General features: G+C 40.3%; 1 protein-coding gene across 1 annotated transcript in view; it reads left to right on the top strand.

The window, feature by feature from the left end:
- Positions 1-16,822, top strand: part of PGR (progesterone receptor) — a 73,298-nt gene extending 56,476 nt beyond the window's left edge. The window contains exons 5-8 of the mRNA XM_045019407.1: positions 2,486-2,630; positions 5,722-5,852; positions 8,096-8,253; positions 14,808-16,822. Of these exons, the coding sequence (XP_044875342.1) occupies positions 2,486-2,630; positions 5,722-5,852; positions 8,096-8,253; positions 14,808-14,963 (590 nt within the window). The 3' untranslated portion in view covers positions 14,964-16,822. The remainder of the gene's footprint in view (positions 1-2,485; positions 2,631-5,721; positions 5,853-8,095; positions 8,254-14,807) is intronic.
- Positions 16,823-20,597: the final 3,775 nt, after the last annotated feature.

Raw genomic sequence — 20,597 nt, forward strand, 5'->3', positions numbered from 1 at the left:
CAATGTACATTGGTTCACATTAGTGAGGAAACATTTTTTTTGTGATACTGACCTTATTGTGACATGCTGTAATGTTTTCCTATTCCTAAAATATAATACTAAGATGAGCCACCATGTCATCATGTAAGTATTTCCTTTATAATGTAAAACACTGTATATGGCATGAGAAGTCAGAACAGAGCCCATAATGTGACAGACTGCTGAATCTATTTGGTAGACAGGGCAGTAAGTCACTCCAGTACTGCTCCATGCTTTGCATAAATCACTGTTATCCAACACTCAAAGAATACCACTACATTTCACTAAAATATAAATGCTGTTGTGGAATGCAGCCACAAAGAGTTTAACAGAGATTGTACAGGCAGCTACCCGTACCCTGTACTGAAAATATATTTTAATTTGTCAAACAAAAGTGCAGTAGCTGATAATAATTTTGGGTAGAAATAGGAGCTCATATTTACTGAACTGTTAAAGATAGTGGACCATTAGTGTTGATGGAAATACTGGTGTAAATTATATGTTGAGTGAAGTTTTGAGCTTCTAGTCCTATAATGAGAGGCACTGTGAAAGTTTTCAGGATTATTTCCTTGTATGCACTAAGCTTAGCCAATCACAGTCATAAATGGGAATTTGATGTTGGTGTTCACTTCTTTGTTTAAACATTACTGACTGGTCCAAACACAAACTTTTACTATTTCATACAAAAATCTATATTATTAAGTGACAGTTACAAAGTTAATCAGTTAGTAGTCAAGAAATGTCAAAGTTAACCTGGCATGTAACTGTGGAAGTATAATGTGAAGGCATAACTTAGGCAAGACAAAGACCAAATGGTTAAAAGGATTAAAGAAAATATCAAGATAATGCAAAGAATGTCCATCATCAACTAGTTGGACCCAAATGAGAAGCAGAAGTTCAGACTGGGAAGCCAGAAGTACTCAGTGAAGATGGCATGGCTTCAATCTTATTTTGTGTACCCAGCACCAAAAATCTTAGTCTGTGGTGCTCTTATACCAAAGTGATGGATGCAGTATAAGAATCTAGACAGATAGAAAGACTGGTCACCAAAAGACCCCTAACTGCCCTATAAAAACTCCATCAGAAAATGGTTCTGAAATTATCTTAAAATCTGTACAGATTGCAGCAAAGACCAGTGAAATAATTAAAAGTACTTATAAATATTTACACAAAAGAATCATGGCTCAATTTACATTTTTAGAATAACAGAAACTACTCTTAAAGTCATTGCAGATTATTTTGGAAAGAAGCTGACTGGAGGTTTGATTTTCTGGAAATAAGAAAGTTTTCATGTTTAATTTTGAAGAGTTATTGATAGTTAAGAAATGCAATCCTCTTTCTGAAAGAACCTCTTCTGGGTAAATAAAAGCCAGTGACAGGGAGACATTATTCAAATGAAATTGTTGAAACATAAAGTTTGGTTTAAATTAAATGTTGTGGACCAAATGTTTTATCCCTTTTGAAAAATAAAAGCGGTGAATACTTTCCATTTATTTGCTGGAAAAAGGACATGTGCAGATAGATGTTTATTGGGTGACCATAGGCAAGTCATTTCACCGCTATGTGCCTCAGTTTCCCCATCTGTAAAATGAGGATAAGATAATGACCTCCTTTGTAAAATGCTTTGAGGTCTACTGATGAAAAAGGGTACATAAGAATTAAGAATTATTATAATTATAACCACCCCACTTTTACTTAGAATAAGGAGAAACTGTTAATAAATAAGAACTAATTATGGTAACGAGTATGGTAAACGGTCCTATTTTTGTTAAAAGTAAATAAAGAACTTTGTTGTTTCCTAAAGTATATAGTCACTTGTAACTCATAAAATTATATTTGATTTGATCCTTTCAGGTTCAAAACCAAGAAAAGGAATAGTATGTGACTCAGCATAAAAAATTGGGAGAGGTTAGCTAATCTAGTCAAATGGCTAATGATAATTCAAATATCACAAGCCTCCTGGTGATTAGTCTCTAACTACTTAAGAAGTACTGCTAAATTAGCCTGTAAAATTAGATACATTTGAATTGTCAAGTCAACCCTACCACCTACTGGATACTGCTACAATATTAGAAATGTACATGTTTGCTCTTTAATTAGCTGATCCTGGAGGCTCTTAAAGAAAAATAGAAATGAAAAATATGAAGTCCCATTGAGTGAACTAAAAGGAATTAAAAAATTAAAGTTAATGCCAATTTTTGTTGTAGTAGTCTTATTTTCAGTGGATGTTTAATAGGATTCTGTCTGACACTGTTAGTAATCAGATCTTATTTAAGATATGCACAAGATATGAAAGGAGACTGTATAGATACATAACAAAAATACTACATATTTAAATTTCTCTTAAAATAATGGATAGCTTGTCTGATATAACATCAAGAACACTTGACAAATATAAATTTCTTACTTTGTGAAATGTTTTATACAGTAGTATTTGAATTCTTTTAATTCTTGATGTGATTTTCAGGATTCCGGAATTTACATATCGATGATCAGATAACCCTTATCCAGTATTCTTGGATGAGTCTAATGGTGTTTGCTATGGGATGGAGGTCATATAAGCATGTCAGTGGTCAGATGCTATACTTTGCACCTGATCTGATACTAAATGAGTAAGTAGACAGTTACTGCTATTTACTAATATAATAGATTAAATCCTGACCCCACTGACGTCAATGGAAATTTTGCTATTGATTTGACTGGGGCTAGGATTTTGCCCTATGTTTCTGTTTTGTTGTTTCATTAAACAGTGCTAAAATTAAGATCAAAGGAGAAAGCTCTGATAATATCAAAGATCAGTAACCTCAGTAAGGATTGCATAAAAGTCCAATATATTTCATTGACATGGCCATCTGTAGACCCAAAAGCAAATGAGTTTTGGTGGTGGTTTTGTTTATCTGAGGGAAAGTTAAAAAATAATTATGTTATCATGACATAAAACCTGAATTAGTTTGAATGTAGATGGGCAGAGCGTTAATATCCCAAATCCTTGTAGCATGATACATAGGAGTATTTCAGAGGCAATCATAGTATACTTTTCCCTCCCTCTTTAATAATTTGTCCTTGAAATTCACAAAAGAAGCCTATACAAGGCAAGATGAAGATTAAACAAATAGGTTTATGATTTAGCTTAACATAAAACTAAGAACTAGATCCCTGATCCTATTTCAGGATCCCAGTGCACAGATCCTCTTGCCCATGTGGAGTACTCATGAAATCAGTGGAATGCCACACAATCAAAGGGGTCATACATTGGGATCTAAGGGTGAAATTCTGGCCTAACTGAAGTCAGTGGTAAAACTCATTGATTTCAGTGGAGACATGATTTCACTCTATGTATTTACAGTAAACACTAGGAATTAGAAAACAAAAGTTGAATAATTTGGTATAATAAAGCACACCAAAGACGTTATGTATACAGGAAAATGCTCTGACAATAACTTTTATTAAATTAAAAGCTATCTCTTTATCTATACCATTGTCGAACAGGTATTTTAAAACCAAGCTGCCACTTAGACTGGTTTATCCATAATTCAGTCCTAGTGCAGATGGATACCACCTGCCATATCAGCACACAGCAGCACCAGCCTCAAACCCAAAAATGAGGCAAGAGCTGTTAATTTCCAGATGAATTCACAGCTTGTTTTTAAAAGCACTGTAGATATTTACCTCCACCTTCTAATACCTAAAAATATGTCTAAGGGTGAGATCCACTAAGGGACTTAGGAGTTGCAATGCTTGGCGTTGCAGTGCATGTCTTTTAGGCACCTTGTCATCCAGTGGAATCCACAGTTCTAAATTAGGCACCTAGGCTCCCTGTACAAGGCATGGGGCGAATTAGGTGCCTATGAATGGGTCCCATAAAGCCACCTTGCTGAGTGGGGAGCTACCTAAGCTAGCCAGAAGGAGACGTCAAGGAAAGGATTGTGGCCACGTCCTTCAAAGGGACTCGTACGTCTGGATTGGAGGGAGCAGCATATCTCTACTTGGGATTCTTGACCATCAAGACTCTCCTCACTTTAGGTGCCTAAGCCAGAGGAGGGCAGGGTGGAGCACCCCCTTATAAATTTTCTCCCAGTGATTAGGGCACACACATAACAGATGAGAAACCAAGGTTCCAGTCCCCCTGCTCCAGTGACCTAATATTTATGTAGAACAGCTTCAACTGGAGCAACTGAGTAATCAGTAGCATCATTTCCCAATAAACAATAAATTATATATTTAACTCATTTAAAAGAGGATGCAACACTTCAGATTCTGAACAGATTTGAAGTATTTCTCACTTAAAACAAAAAATTATTGATCTACATGCATTGAGAAAAAGTTTTTTGTCATACCAAATATAAACATTTTGTTGATTATAATGCTTCCAGCCAGACTGGAATCATGATTTAAAACACTTGGGTGAAATCCTGTCTCCATTGAAGTCAATATTAAATATCCTGTTGACTTCAGTAGAACCAAAATTTCACCCATTTTTTTTAAACTCATTGATTTAAATCAAGTTGAGGCTTTGTACAACTAACCATCAGTGTATAATGAGCTAACAAATGCTGGGCTTTTTTAAATGCTACTACTGGCAATATATCTTAACTGATTTTTTGTAAACTGCTGTAAGTAAAAAACAAAAATATTGAAAATAGAGGCCCTATTCCTGAAAACATTTCTGCAGTTATTTATCTTTACTGACATGATTAGTTCCATTGACTTTAATGGGAGTTCTCATAAAAGTCAGCATCAGGAGCTAACATTTATTTAAACTTTTTCTCTTTACAAAATCTTCGTCACTTTAAAAAAAATTGTGTCATTGTTAGTAGTTAAAAGTTATTTAGACTTTCAGTCCATTCACAAAGTTGTTGTAAACTTTTTTATGCAACTGTCCAAAATTTGTTTAAATGCCCATATTTGTTTTCAAAAGCATCCTCAAAAAGTGTTTAGGCTTCTAACTTGCGTTGAAATCAACACAAGTTAGGGGCTTAAATACCTTTAACAATCTGGGCCTAAGTGAATTAGGAACATCATTAACATCAAACTGCCTGGTCAAAACAATTCAGCTATTTTGACTTGTGGAAGTTCCATATATCAGAAGATGATATTGGTTACAAGTATAGTACAGGCTCTTTGTTTGTTAGTTTTGTGTTTGCCATTTTCTCTTGTTCTCACAGTACAGATATTAATGAGTATCCTACAATGTAGATAACCATTTAAATGTGCGAGTTCTTAGTAGAAAAAAACTATATGCAAAATCTGAAATTCCACTAACAATTAGAATGCTAATTAAAGAAGCACTTGCAAAACATTTACTCTAGCAATTTAAGATTATAAATGAGAAGAAAGTAAAGAACTAGCAACATTTAAATTAAAAAATCTGATTTACATTTTAAAAATTGTTGGGTTTCTTTAATTTAAAAAAAATCGTTATTATTAATATTCACCTGACATTCAGCTCCTATCAGCCTCTAGCCTGTCTAAACAGTGACACCACTAGAGGGGAATTAATTTACCTTTAAACTTCCAATCAAATGTCAAGTTATGGTTTTTTATGTATGTGGAACTAATGCACAAAAATTTCAGAAAATTGTTTTACTTTATATATATCTCTTCTTAATGTCAAGAATGTAGTAATTAATCTAACAGCAAAATATGTACTGCAAAGAACTAGTGGCTGAGTCTTTTTTGTTTTTACCTTTTTTGGGGTGTAAGACAGAGGATGAAAGAATCATCATTTTATTCATTGTGCCTATCCATGTGGCAGATCCCACAGGAATTTGTCAAACTACAAGTTAGTCAAGAGGAGTTCCTCTGTATGAAATCATTATTACTGCTCAATACAAGTAAGTAGAAAATGGATGTTTTTGTCTTTATAACATTTTTTGTTCTGTACCTCAAATATTAAAACAATACTGAAATGTTGCAAAATTTCACACAATGTTACTTATCATGAAAATTGTAGGGATGTATGCCCCAAAAAACAGGAAAAAGTCCCTTTCAGCAAAAATGTCTCAGCCTCCAAAGCACTAAAATACTGTTTCTTTTTGTTGTGCACAGAATAAAATCAATGAGATACATGTTGAATACAATTTGACAGGTAGCCACATTAAGCTGGACATTTTCAGAGCAATAGTGCAGGGTTTCAGCCATGCAACTTTGAATGACTTCAATGGCAGTACACAGATAAAGCCCCATGCAAAGCTGCAAAATGACAAATACAAAAAAAATTCCTTTAATACAATGTCAGGTATGGTGACATAGGGGCCACATCCCGCTCCTGTGAAGTCAATGGTTTGCTCATTGGAGCAGGGGAGAATGGACATGGCTGACATATTATGTCAGGTTACTAATATTAACGATTATTCAAATTATTCCTGGACAAAGATGGGCAAATTTAGCCCAGGTGTAACTCAGGGTAACTCCATTGACTTCAGCTGTCTGTTCCAGAACTAAATTTGTCCCATCACCTCTAGTCTGATCCCAGCTACAAAGCAACTTTCCAGGTTCCAGTTTGCTCATTGGTCTTCCACTTTCCAGGTAGGTGAGCATCTGGGTGAAGTTCTCTGCCTATCTATACTAAGAAAGTAGTCTGTTGCTGACCTCATTTGTCAGCAATGAATCCCCTGAAAATGATTTGGCTGCTAACATAGGACAGAACTCTTTCGGAAAGTATTCCTGAGACTTGATTCCCCAGGAGCCTTACACCTACATTGAACCATAGGGGTGACAGGACAGACTCCTGTAGTATGTTGCTTGGTTCCTCCAAGTGCCAAGAAAAATGTTAATTGAAGGCTTATTCCGTCGTGTACCTTTGCTTGTGACTCGTGTGCTCAGCGTGTGACATCTGTGCTCAACTTGACTAGCTTTTGCATAAGCATAGACTTTTTTTAAAAGAATTTCTCAGCAACAGAACACTATATTTTTAATAGATGTTTAGAATCCAGAGGACGTTCTATATTAGTATTGCCAGAAACAGTTACAGGAGTAAAAACGACAGACTCTATATGGTTGTCTTTCTCCAACTTTATATTCAGCATTTTTCTGCAAAATCTAAATTTCCATTTTTAAAAGGCTTATTTTCCCATGTTGAACAGCGTATATTGGTTTCCAGTCTGCTTCTGCCCTGTTAACGCGGCCTTGCTGAAAAAGTCTTCTAGCTAAACAATGGCTGCATAGAAGTAAGAGATGGAAAAGACCTGTTGGGTCATCTGAGCCATCTCTCACAAAAGTGTGTGTGTTCCCCACCACATTCAATTCACACCATTAAGATGTAAACATCAAAGATTAAATTAAGACCATATTAATGTTAAAATGGTTTTTAAAATAGCAATCTAAGAAACAAACATTCAGCTAGAGTCAACCATTGGGCAAAATTTATCCCTAGTGTAACTCCAGTTGCTTTAATGGAGATGCATCAGGGATGAATTTGGCCTCTTTTTTTCTAATATTCAACTCTCTGTTCTCTTTCCAGGATGAAATAGCAATATATACTTGTTTAAAGTCAAAGAAAACATGCCTAAGTGCAACAGAACTTTCAAAAACTGTACTTCTGAAATTCAGAAGTAGCTGATGTTTTGGCTTATCGTTTTCATTGCATGTTAGGAAGATTTAAACCATTGCCCTATTGGGAATTTTTGCTCATTTTTTATTTTGTATAGTTGTCTCCTGCAACATACTAAATAATGCTTATGTATTACACCTTCCTGAGACACCACTAGGTTATGCTAATCAGTGCATCTCCTTGTTGCCATGCCCATGCCCCTGCCTCCCTGGTCACAGATGACTTTATTGCAGAGGGAGGATTTCAGTCATTTTGCATCACTTTTACCACCACCCGTGGCAGATTTTCCATATCAGTTATCCTGTGTCAGGATACCAGAAACCGACATAAGTGATTGATTATAACTTACGTATCCATCGGCCTGTCAGATCACCATTTCTGCACTTCACTGACTAACAGGAAGAAGTCTATAGTCCAAGATAAAATAATTAACCAAACAGTACAGTGTAAAATACAGTATAAATTCTTTCTAGTTATTGTCTTCATAATATATTGCAACAATCAAGAGTATTACTTTCTCTTCAGTTCCTTTGGAAGGTCTGAGAAGTCAAAGCCAGTTTGATGAGATGAGAGCAAGTTATATTAGAGAACTGGTCAAGGCAATTGGTTTGCGGCAGAAAGGAGTTGTGGCCAGCTCACAACGTTTCTATCAGCTTACAAAACTTATGGACTCCATGCATGATGTAAGTTTGTTTCTCGGGGGGTAGGGGAGCAAGGTTTATGCCAGAAACAAGAACCATTCCTTAAAGTAAATTTTAAAAATATATACATATACACCTCTACCCCAGTATAATGCGACCCAATATAACAGGAATTCGGATATAATGCGGTAAAGCAGTGCTCCAGGGGGGCGGGGCTGTGTGCTCTGGCAGATCAAAGCAAGTTCGATATAACGCGGTTTCACTTATAATGCAGTAAAAATTTTTGGCTCCTGAGGTCAGCGTTATATCGGGGTAGAGGTGCATTGGGATGTTTGTGGTGTCCAGGCAGAGTTGGACACATCTTTAGGGCAAAAATCAATGCACAATTAACCAGATATTCACATTTTTATTTATAGAGGATTCAATTGCATGGCAAACATATTTAAAATGCCAGTTCATTTTTTATATTTCTGTTAATATTAGTTCAGAGCTGTGGTATGTGTATTTCTATATATTACAAAATAAAACCATAAAAAGAATATTATAAAGGTAGCAAAGGCATACTCAAACAATAGGAAATGTCAGTATTAAGGTTGCTTGTGAGAGCAACCTTAATTTGGCCTCATTGTGCATATTTATTACAATGCAGTCTTTAATTACATGATCACATACAATTTTTTCCACAGGACCTTTGCCTTAATTATTCTATTTCCTAATTTTTCAGTGTTTGACTTTGCAATCTGAACAATGTTTTTTTAACATGTTTTTTTGTGTGTAGTTTCCTAAATTTTAAAAAGCCAAATGAAAAAAAACAGAAATTCCATTGTGGTATTATTGACCTCAATGTGGTTCATTAGTAGCGTTGCCACTTGAGCGAAGTGACTAACTAATAGCATTAGTAGGTTGTCATTCTCTGTGGACCAGCACTAGAGGAGGATGTGACACACACATTTTGCCAGTGAGTTTCACAGATATTTGCTGACAGCAGAGAAATGATGAGTCTCAGGAATCTTGGGTTCCAGTCCAGTCTCTGGAGAGGAGTGTGTCTAGTGGATAAAGATTATTCTGTTTATTTTCCCCAAGTTTCACCCCTTCTCCTCCAACTTATCCCTTTCCCAGTCGTGTCTCTTCCCCTCTCCTAGCTGCCAGTTCCAGTCTCCTCACCCAGAAAGTCTCCAATCCCCATCTGCTTGCCCAACCATTCCCAATTTTCCCTACCTTATAGTTCCTTGTTCCCAGTCTCATTGCCTAGCATCGTTTAGTCCCACCCCCAGCTCCTTGTCCAAACTAGTTCTCGTCCTGACCCACATTTCCTGTCCCCCAGCTCCAAACCCAACTCTTAGTCACAGTTTCCTTTTTCCTCCCCAGGCAGCCTTCAGTCCCAGTCTCCACCTCTCAAGCTCCTTGTTCCAAGCCAGGGAGAGGGCAGGCTGGGGCTGAGAAAAGGAAGGGTGCAATGGGAGGCTTGGACTAGTTGGGCAAGGATACTGAGGTTGGGGGAAGTGAGGATACTGGGACTGGGAGCCAGTGAGGAAAACAGGAGGGACAAGGGGGACTGGGAAGCAGTTAAACGATGGGGGAATCTGTGATCAGAGGAGGAGCTGGGAGAATATTAGAATTGGCAGGACAAGGAGACTGGGACTAGCCCCAGTGGAAGGGGGATAGAGGTCTGGGGGCAGGGGAAACAGTTGACAAGGAGTTGGAGGGGGGGAAAGTGGGACTGGCTTGGCAAGGAGACTTGGATAAAGTGCCAGGGAGAGGATGGGTGGGATGACTGAGATTGAATGAGGAGCCTGGGGAGGAAGATTAAGACTGGGAACAGGGAGGGGAAAGACAGATCAGATGAGAAGCCAGGAGGGAGAACTGAGGCTGACTAGGCAAGAACACTGGGACTGAGTATGAGGAGAGGAAGAGACTGGGAATAGTGGGAGATTGGGATTCAGACAGTGGGCAAACTAGGATTGGCTGGGCAAGGAGACTAGGACTTGGATGAGAGGACTGCGGAATGGAGACTGGGACTGAGTAGGCAAGTGAAAGGAGACAAGGATGGGGTGGGAAGAGAAAAGACAGGGACAGGCTGGAGGGGATGGGGCAGCAATGGCAAAGCTTATAGAAAGTGGGCAGAAAAGTCAGTACCCACTAGAGTACGCTCCCCTTGAGAGCCTGGAATGGAGAGCCTCATGCTTGTTCACATATAGGATAACAACCTATTACTGCTGTCACTTAGTCACTTAGCTCAAGTGGCAGAGTTCTGTGATGTGGATCTAAACATTCCAACCATGAAAAGCCATGTTGGTGTCAATGTGATGCCACGTGATGGAATTTCTGTATTTTCAGTTTGCGGTTTTTAAAACCTAGGAAATTACACACACAAAAACACATTAAAAGAATGTTATTAAGTTCAGAAAGTCAAGCATGCGAAAGTTAGGAAATATCAGAATTGCAGTTGCCTGTGCTATCATGCACATAGGCTCATAGACTCATGGATTTTAAGGTCAGAAGGGACCATCGTGATCATCTAGTCTGACCTCCTGCACATTGCAGGCTATAGAACCTCACCCACTCCCGAAATAGACATCTAGCCTCTGGCTGAATTACTGAAGTCCTCAAATCATGGTTTAAAGGCTTCAAGTTACAGATAATTCACCATTTACAATAGTTTAAACCTGCAAGTGACACATGCCCCAGGCTGCAGAAAAAGGTAAAAAAAAACCGGGGTCTCTGCCAATCTGACATGGGAGAAAGTTCCTTCTCGACCCTAACTATGGTGATCAGTTAGACCCTGAGCATGTGGGCAAGACTTGCCAGGCAGATACTGGGGAAAGAATTATCTGTAGTAACCCAGAGCCCTCCCCATTTAGTATCCCATCTCCAGCCACTGGGGATTTTTGCTACTGGCTGTCACTGATGGGCCACATGCCATCGTAGGAACATACCGTCCCCTCCATAAACTTATCAAGCTCAGTCTTGAAGCCAGTTAGGTTTTTTGTCCCCACTGCTCCCCTTGGAAGGCTGTTCTAGAACTTCACTCCTCTGATGGTTAGAAACCTTCACCTAATTTTGAGCCTACACTTATTAATGGCCAGTTTATATCCATTTGTTCTTGTGTCCACATTGGCACTTAACTTAAATAACTCCTCTCCCTCCCTGGTATTTATCCCTCTGATATATTTACAGAGAGCAATCATATCTCCCTCAGCCTTCTTTTGGTTAGGCTAAGCAAGCCAAGCTTTTTGAGTCTCCTTTCATAAAATAGTATCAGAAGGGTCGCCGTGTTAGTCTGGATCTGTAAAACCAGCAAAGAGTCCTGTGGCACCTTATAGACTAACAGACGTATTGGAGCATGAGCTTTCGTGGGTGAATACCCACTTCGTCGGATGCATGTCATACCATGCATCTGACGAAGTGAGTATTCACCCACGAAAGCTCTTGCTCCAATACATCTGTTAGTCTATAAGGTGCCACAAGACTCTTGGCTGCTTTCATAAAATAGGTTTTCCATTCCTCGGCTCATCATAGTAATCCTTCTCTGCACCTGTTCCACTTTGAATTCATCTTTCTTAAGCATGGGAGTCCAGAGTTGCACACATTATTCCAGATGGGGTCTTACCAGTGCCTTATATAATGGTACTAACACTTCCCTGTCTCTATTGGAAACACCTGACCTGATGCATCCTAGGACTGAATTAGCCTTTTACACAGCCGCATCACATGGATGGCTCATAGTCATCCTGTGATAGACTTAGATGTATTGGTCATTCTCCTCCTCTGTCACTTTCAACTGATAAATCTCCAGTTTATAGCAAAAATTCTTGTTGTTAGTCCCTGTAGTGGGGTGGTTACCTGCTCCTGCCCTTTTGGGTGGAAAACAGCCCAGGAGAGGGCTGTGGCTGGGGCAAGAAACCTGGGCTGATTAGGGAAGGTAGGCTCAGCTGTGGCCAAACCCCAGTCAGGCCCAGCTGGCCCCTATAAGAGGCAGTGAGCCAGGAGCCCAGTCAGTCTCCCTCTGCCTGTACAGGGAGAAAGGCCTGGGTGCAGGGTGCTAAATAAGGAACCTAGATTGGAGCAGGGCTGGGGAAAGGCCAGGGAAAGGCTAGGGAGCTGGGAGCTCTGGCCTAGGAAAGCCCCAGGCTGCAGGCCTGGTAAGGCCTATTAGGTACTGGGTTGCAGGGGACAGCCCATGGGTAGGCAGAGGCAGCAGGTCCAAAAGCCCCTTTGCCTATGATGAGTGGCTTACACTGCAGTCTGCCCCAGTGAGATGGGAACTGGCAGTAGCCTAAGACTGAGGTGAAGTGGGGATAGTGGGTGGAGGTTCCCCTGGGAGGGGGGAGACCCCAAGACTAAGGGAGTTCTGCAAGGGGGGGCAGAAACCCAGTGAAGGGGCACAAGGTCCTGGGAGGGACATGGGGGCCAGAGTGAGGTAAGGTGGATCACTGGCCTGCATAGGGTGCCCCTGGCTGGACAATGAGCTAATTCCCAAGGATTACCAGCAGGAGGCGCTGCAGGGGTGAGTTGCCCGCTTATAGTTACTAAATGCATGACCTTGCACTTTGCACTATTAAATTTCATCCCAGTTCTATTACTCCAGTTTACAAGGTGATCCAGATCTTCTTGTATAATATTTGAGTCCTTCTCCGTATTGACTATACCTCCCAACTTTGTGTCATCAGTACATTTTATTAGCACAATCTCACTTTTTGTACCAGGGACAGTAATAAAAATGTTAAATAAAATTGATCCCAAGACCAATCCCTGAGGAACTCCACTAGCAACCTCCCTGCAGCCTGTCTGTTCACCTTTCAGTATGACCCATTGTAATCGCCCCTTTAACCAATCCCTTAAACATTTTTCAGTTCTCATATTGATCCCCATCTTCTCCAATGTAACTAATAATTTCCCACATGGAACTGTATCAAGTGACTTACTGAAATCTAGGTAGATTAGATCTACTGTGTTTCCTTTGTCTAAAAAAATAATTTATCATTTAAAGAAGGAAATCAGGTTGGTCTGGCATGATGTACCTTTTGTAAAACCATGTTGTATTTTATCCCAATTACTGTTCACCTCTGTGTCCTGAGCTACGTTCTCTTTCAAAATTTGTTCCAAGACCTTGCATACAATTGAGCTCAAACGAACAGGCCTGTAGTTTCCTGGATCACTTCCCCCACCTTTCTTAGAAATAGGAACTATATTAGCAATTCTCCAGTCATAAGGTATGATGCCCCGAGTTTACAGATTCATTAAAAATCCTTGCTATTGGGTTTGCAATTTCATGTGGCAGTTCCTTTAATATTCTTGGATGGAGATTATCTGGGCCCCCCGATTTAGTCCCATTAAGCTGTTTGAGTTTGACTTCCACCTCAGATATGGTAATTTCTACATCTGTATCGTCATTGCCATTAGCCACCTTGCCACTATCCCTAGCCTCATTAAAAACTGAGGCAAAGTATTTGTTTAGATCAGGGATCGGCAACCTTTGGCATGCAGCCCATCAGGGATATCTGCTTGCAGTCCGGGACGGTTTGTTTACCTGCAGCATCTGCAGGTTCGGCTGATCGCAGCTCCTACTGGCCACGGTTCGCCTTTTCAGGCCAATGGGGGCTGTGGAAAGCTGTGGCCAGCACAGGCCTCGGCCCGCACCACTTCCCATAGCCCCCATTGGCATGGGGTTAGCAGTAGTTTGAAGGTATGCATGACAGAGGCAGGGGTTTGCAGGTAAAGAAAGGGTGGTTTTATGATTAAGACAGTTGAATGATGCCCTGGAAAACTGGAGTCTGTTCCTGCCTCTGTCACAGAGTGTCTTTGTGATGCTGGGCAAGTCACTTAAGCCAGACTTTATACAGGTGGTCACTAATTGTGTGTTCCTCATTTTCTGCCTGCCAAACTTGATACTTTGGGATCTGATTTGCAGAAGTGCTGAGCACTCACAGCTGCAACTGAAGTCAATGAGAGCTGTGCATTGAACATATAAAGCACTTTGCAATGCTGCATTGTAGCATTTGAAAAATCAGGTTCTGGGTCCCTCAAATAGGGCACTCAAAATTAGTGGGCACTTTTGGCCTTCATCTCTGTGCCTCTGTTCTGTAAACTGGGGAATAATATCACATTCTCACCTCGCAGGGGTTTTGTGAGGATAAATTGATATTAGTGAAGTTTTCAGATACTATAATGGTGAGCACTGTAGAAAAGCCCATGAGGAATTTAATAATTCTGTTTTCAGAGCAGGGTTGAGTAGTGTGCAGTGAATAAGTCATGGGACCACATCTTGCACAATGAGGATAAAAAAATATGAAATGAGTACTGTCTGTCCTGTTCATTGAATGAAGCTGGGGATATTTTACAATGGGGTTAGTGTTACCCCATTTTTTATACACTGAAGTGTTCATTTAGATATGTTCATGACTTCTGAAGTGAAAAGACTTTTTGGCTTGCAAGGCAAGACTATGCACAGTATGATTTCATGGGTGATAGACATATGTAAAATGACATTGATTGAATGACATATTTAAAATAAACAATTATTGGTCATGTTTAGATAAACGTATAATGTATTATTAGTAGTCTAAATTCTCACGTTTGTATTTCATTAAAACCAGCTAGTGAAACAACTCCACCTGTTCTGTCTGAACACATTTCTCCAGTCCCGAGCACTGAGTGTCGAATTCCCGGAAATGATGTCAGAAGTGATTGCTGCCCAGCTACCCAAGATTCTGGCAGGGATGGTGAAACCTCTCCTCTTTCACAAAAAGTGAAATGTCTTTTCTCTTACTGAAGAGACAATTTTTGTGCCTTTTTTGTTTGTTTATTTTGATCAGGATTTTGCGATTTATTTTGGTCAGTATTTTGCAGTGTCAGGACTTTAGGATATTTGTTTTATTTACCATACCTACCACCTTACTATGTAAGTTTGATGTCCATATTGTGCGCTCCTGATTTATTTTACTGTTAAAATCACAACTGATATTTGTCATAAGAAAAGTTTTGTAAGCCAGAATAGGTTGCTCCTTAGGAATTCACAAGAACAATACTTAACAAATGGAATCTTTAGTTGTCTAAGAACAGTTATCTTGTACATTTTTTCTTTCATATTATTCCTTTGAAAACTTGTGCTATGACATGGAGTAAACTTTTACACTAGTACATTAGGTGGGTGGGTGGGTGTGCATATGTATAAATATTAAAGGTCTAAAGAAATTAAAATGTACTTTAGCCACATTTACTTATGGAAATTTCCCCTTTTACTTACTAACCTGCCTCTCTGAAGTAGCATTTCAAAATACAATATCCAGGTTTAGGTTGATAGTGGTACAGTATCTTCACAAGTAGTTAGCATAGAGGCAACAAAATGTACATTTTGTGTGTGTGTGCGTGTGTGTGTGTGTCCATACCAAAGTAAAACTAAAGCAATTATCCAAAGATTGGAAGGATTAAGGAAATGCCAGTGTTTGCCTCCCACTGAAACCAATGTATACAGTAGAATATACACACACATCCTGCTGTTATTACTGTTTCTCCTTAACAATATGACACTTATCAGTAAAGCTAAACCACTTAACTCTCATTTTAAACTTACAGTAGGGGCTATATGAATTAAATTAAAAATGTGTATCTTTTAGATGCTTTAAATATATTTTAGTTACGTGTCTCTCTTTAACATTCAGTAATGTTTAATGACTACAGCCTTTGGTGATCATAATGTACTACTGGATAACTGGACACCCAATAAAATCAAATTATAGAGAGATCAAATACAAAAAGAAATGGAAAGAATGATTACCGAAGCTTTGATACACACCAGTCTCATTATAATGCCATTCAGTGGACCTGTGTGAGGTTTACAAAGACAAATGATTATAACTGGAATAATTGTAAAGGAGGGTAATGTGGCTGTGAGTACAAGTAAAGTACCCTTATATGATCAAAGAGAATGTCATAATTTTTATAATGGGAGTGAAATGTTTTACTGAAAAATTGCTGTGATATTTTCTTTGACATGGATATGAAACACCTCACATGCATACTTCAGTCAGTTAGGTTCAAACAATATAGGAATAGCTCAAGGGCAAACAAAACCAACTATTAGGCTACAAAATCATTAAAAGCATTAGTGATTTTATCTGCCCTTGGAAGCCATGTCCTATTGCTCCAAGATTCCCAGAAATATCTTCTCCAGGGGTTGGCATGCTGATGGGCTGGTGCCTCCAAGACGTGCATGAGAGCAAACTACACTAAAAATGAGAATAAAGATGAAAAAAACCTAGCCAAATAGTTACAAAAACAGAACAAGCAAGATGTAGAGAAATGCCCCTAGATAAGCTGGGACAATGTCACTTTCTTTTTGAATGACCAGATTTGAAATTTTGACTGTCTGTGGACAAGTGATTTTGATTTTTTTCTCTACCACAGCCTGACTTTAACTCTGATCCTCATAGCATTTATATTTTAATAAATTATAGGTTTAAGCTGCAAGAGTTCTTTGTTTTTGCATTATCAGAGTAGTGGTGGGGTTTTTTGTTAGTAGTATTTGCATCCACTAATTAAATTTGTACCCAGGCTACATGCTTTCCCCCACTTGCTCACTAATCCATTGCATAATAATACCATTTCTGCAAGCTCTCTGGGAAGGTGACCATTGCTGGGGGTCCTGAAATCAGTATGGCAAGATTTATCATTCACTAAATACACTATTCACTGTCACTAACCTATTAAAACAACATCCTTGCCATGCCAGAAAATCATCCTAACCATCCCACCTTTGAATTTGGAATATGAAACAGTGAATATAATCTCCTTAAGAATGCCCCTAAATTCAGGCTACATAAATCTGACTCAGTTTCTGCAATATGTTCCAAGTGAGTACCAGTTTCATGATAATTTTTATTGCTGCCTTCAGTGCTGTGATAACCCACTTTATATATATTTTGCAGTGTACAGCCACCTGACAAATCTGTCTACATTTTGCATTCATATTATTTGAAAATCCTGTGTTCAGTGCGGCATCATCTACATTTAGACAAAACAGCTTTGAGCTTTTCCTGCCCTGATCCCCATGTAATTCCTAAAGCTGTTTTATTCCCTAGTTTGAGACCGTCATCTGTCTTTGATTCCAACTGTATTGTGTCAGGAAACAGAACACAGGTTTTTCCAAAGTGGACAGATCTAATGTGCAGCAACTCTTGATCAGCTACAGACCTGTCCAGGAATCCAGCAGCAAGCACAGTAATAAACTTAGCTTTCTGTAGGATTTTCTGAGACTTTGCAGTTGTCTATATAAAGTTTTTCATTGCATGGATGGTTAAGATTAAGGTCATTTTTGACCTGCAAGATGCAAATATCTCTAAAACTGTCATGTTTAATGATTGTGTAAGTGGTATTTAAAGGAGGTCTCACAATTCTGGATCTCCTCATGCTGAATTTTACAGCGCAGTCTAGTAATAGGAGAGTCTTATGGGTGAAGTGTGGCAGTCTATGAGCAGTAGAGCAATCGCATACATGGACAGGATACATTTTCAAAGTCTTGCCCACTTATGAGGGGACTGTACTAATGAACTTTCTGATTCTTTCTGCTAATTACACAAATCTTTTCCTCTTTCTACCATAATCCCAATGATTACTTAGTCTTCTGCAAATTTGGGAAAGTGGGTTTAGGTCCAAGTCTCTCATATTCATTTGCATGTTCTTCTGTTCTACCTGCTTTATGTTTTCTTCGCCCAAGGCTTTCAGTATTATCCTCTGCAGCTTCAGCCTGATCTTCTTTAAAAAAACAAAACAAAACAAATGAAAAGCAACTTTCCGGGGTCATTTTAGCATGATTGCAATTTTTCACCTTTTTTTAGAGCAGCCATGTCTCTGTGTGTGTGTATATATATTATACACAATATACAAATGATTGATTTGTAAATTAAACTGCTTGGGCCTGGCAGAAGCAGTTATGTTTGCAACTGGAAGGCTGTAACCAGGGCCGGCTCCAGACCCCAGCGCGCCAAGCGCGCGCTTGGGGTGGCATGCCGCGGGGGGCGCTCTGCCTGTCGCCGGGAGTACGCCGGTGCCGCGGGACCAGCGGACCCTCCTAGAGCCACCCCTGACTGTAACAAAGTGTTAAAGAGAGAAAATAAGCAACTTCACGGTGTCATCAATTGGCCCGCTCTGTTACATGTAATCTGAACCTGTTTAGTTCTCATAATCATCCAAGAAGGTTTAGAAGACCCCAGACAGACCGAGCATAGACCTGACCTATTTCTTGTTAGCGACTATGACCCAGGAAAGTATAGTCTGTGTGCTGTATCTGGGCTTTGTCGAGAGCCCATTCAAGTCAATCGTTGTCATTTCAATGGGCTTTGGATCAGGCCTGCTGGTTTGACATCACAAACTCAAGCCTGGATATTTTTGCTATTCAGCTGTTCCTGGAGCTGTATTGCAAGCACATTTTATAGTTCCAAATCTAAAAAGAGTAGTTAAGAACTGAGCCTGTAATTTTAAATAGCAGAAGATGGAACAAAGTCATCTTTAATTGAGGCTTCTCTATCACTTGCTTTAAATTGTGGAAACAAACCTGTCACAGTGATAAGTTAATACAGTTGGATAAAACAGATAACCTCCCTTCGTCCCCAAAAGAACTTTGTTGGGCCAGGATCCACGCTGCAGGTGGTAGGATGAGGCTCAGCAACTTAACTTCATGGTTTTCAACTTGAAATTAATCTAGAAACCTTGCAGCAGATGGAGTATTTGTGGCATCAAAAGGTCTGCTAAGAACTCTTGAGTGTTTAGTGGCTCTCGTGTCCTAATCTAAAAGCATAGAAATGACTCAGATGAGGCTATAAACCAGTGGCAGGAAACAAATACTATCAGTAGTGAATCCCCTACTGCCGCAGGGAGCAACAGTGACTGAGAGTGGGGGGCATGAGGCCCTTTCCTAGGTACTGTGTGGCTAGGGTGTTGCATTCACAGCTTTTGGGGAAAGGGGTGAGTTTGGTGGCAGAGGCATTATAGACCCTAGGAAGGCATCACTGGAGATGTAAGCACTGGCATGACAGGTTTTTTTGGTTTTTTGGGGCGGGGGGGAAGAAGAGAGAGAGATTATTAGAGTAATTGGAGGTTTGTGGGTACAGATCCTTTGCTGGGGTAAAATGGTACATGAAAACAAATGGACCAGCATCCATTTACCGCAGGTCTGTCTCCTAGTGTGCTGAATTAGGGCTTGGCTACACTTACAAGTTGCAGCGCTGGGAGTTACAGCGCTGGTCATGCAGCTGTGGAAGGGCCAGCGCTGGAGTGTGGCCACACTGACAGCTACCAGCGCTGCAGTGTGGCCACACTTGCAGCACTTTCCAGCGCTGTATTGAGAGGTGCATTGTGGGCAGCTATCCCACAGAGCACCTCGTCCCGTTTTGGCGCCGTTTTGGCGCTGAGTATTGTGGGAAGGGGAAGGAAGTGTGCGGGTCATTCCGCTTCCTGTTTGCCAGCGCCCCGTGGTGCATCGCTTCACATCCCAGCATTCACTCTTTCCAGCAGCGTTTGGCGCCATTGTGAGTGTCTTTCTGTTACTCTCTGTGTGAATCGCGATTTCTGTGGCAAATGGAGCCCGATCTGCTGAGGACTCTGCTGATGAGTGTCACCAGCACAACACGTTTGGGCAGTCCCAGCTATTCCTTCAGCTCCAAAGTGACAGTGAGGATTCCGACGATGATATCAATATGGATTTGCCTGCCGCGTGTGTGACCCTAAAGTGCTTGCGGCATTTACGGAAATGCTCAGCACCGTGTGAACGCCGCTTTTGGGCTCGGGAAACAAGCACTGAGTGGTGGGATCACATCGTCATGGAAGTCTGGGATGACGAGCAGTGGCTGCAGAACTTTCGTATGAGAAAAGCCACTTTCATGGGACGTGTGTGCTGAGCTCGCCCCCACTCTGCGGCGCAAGGACACAAGATTGAGAGCTGCCCTGACGGTGGAAAAGCGAGTGGCTATTGCAATCTGGAAGCTGGCAACTCCAGACAGCTACCGGTCGGTCGGGAACCAGTTTGTGTGGAAAGTCGACCGTGGGAAAATCGTTTTGATGCAAGTTTGCAAGGCAATTAATCGCATCCTGCTAAGAAAGACCGCGTGACTCTGGGGAGCGTGCAGGACATTGTGGATGGCTTTGCACACATGGTTTCCCTAACTGTGGGAGGGGCGATAGATGGGACGCATATTCCTATTCTGGCCCCCCCGCACCTGGCATCAGAGTACGTTAATCGGAAGGGGTATTTCTCTATGGTTCTCCAGGCGCTTGTGATCACCGCGGGCGTTTCATTGACATTTACACAGGCTGGCCTGGAAAGGTGCATGATGCACGCATCTTTCGGAACAGTGGCCTGTTCAGGAAGATGCAGGCAGGACTTTTTTTTC

Source organism: Mauremys mutica, chromosome 1, assembly GCF_020497125.1.
Source record: "Mauremys mutica isolate MM-2020 ecotype Southern chromosome 1, ASM2049712v1, whole genome shotgun sequence".
Lineage (NCBI taxonomy): Eukaryota > Metazoa > Chordata > Testudines > Geoemydidae > Mauremys > Mauremys mutica.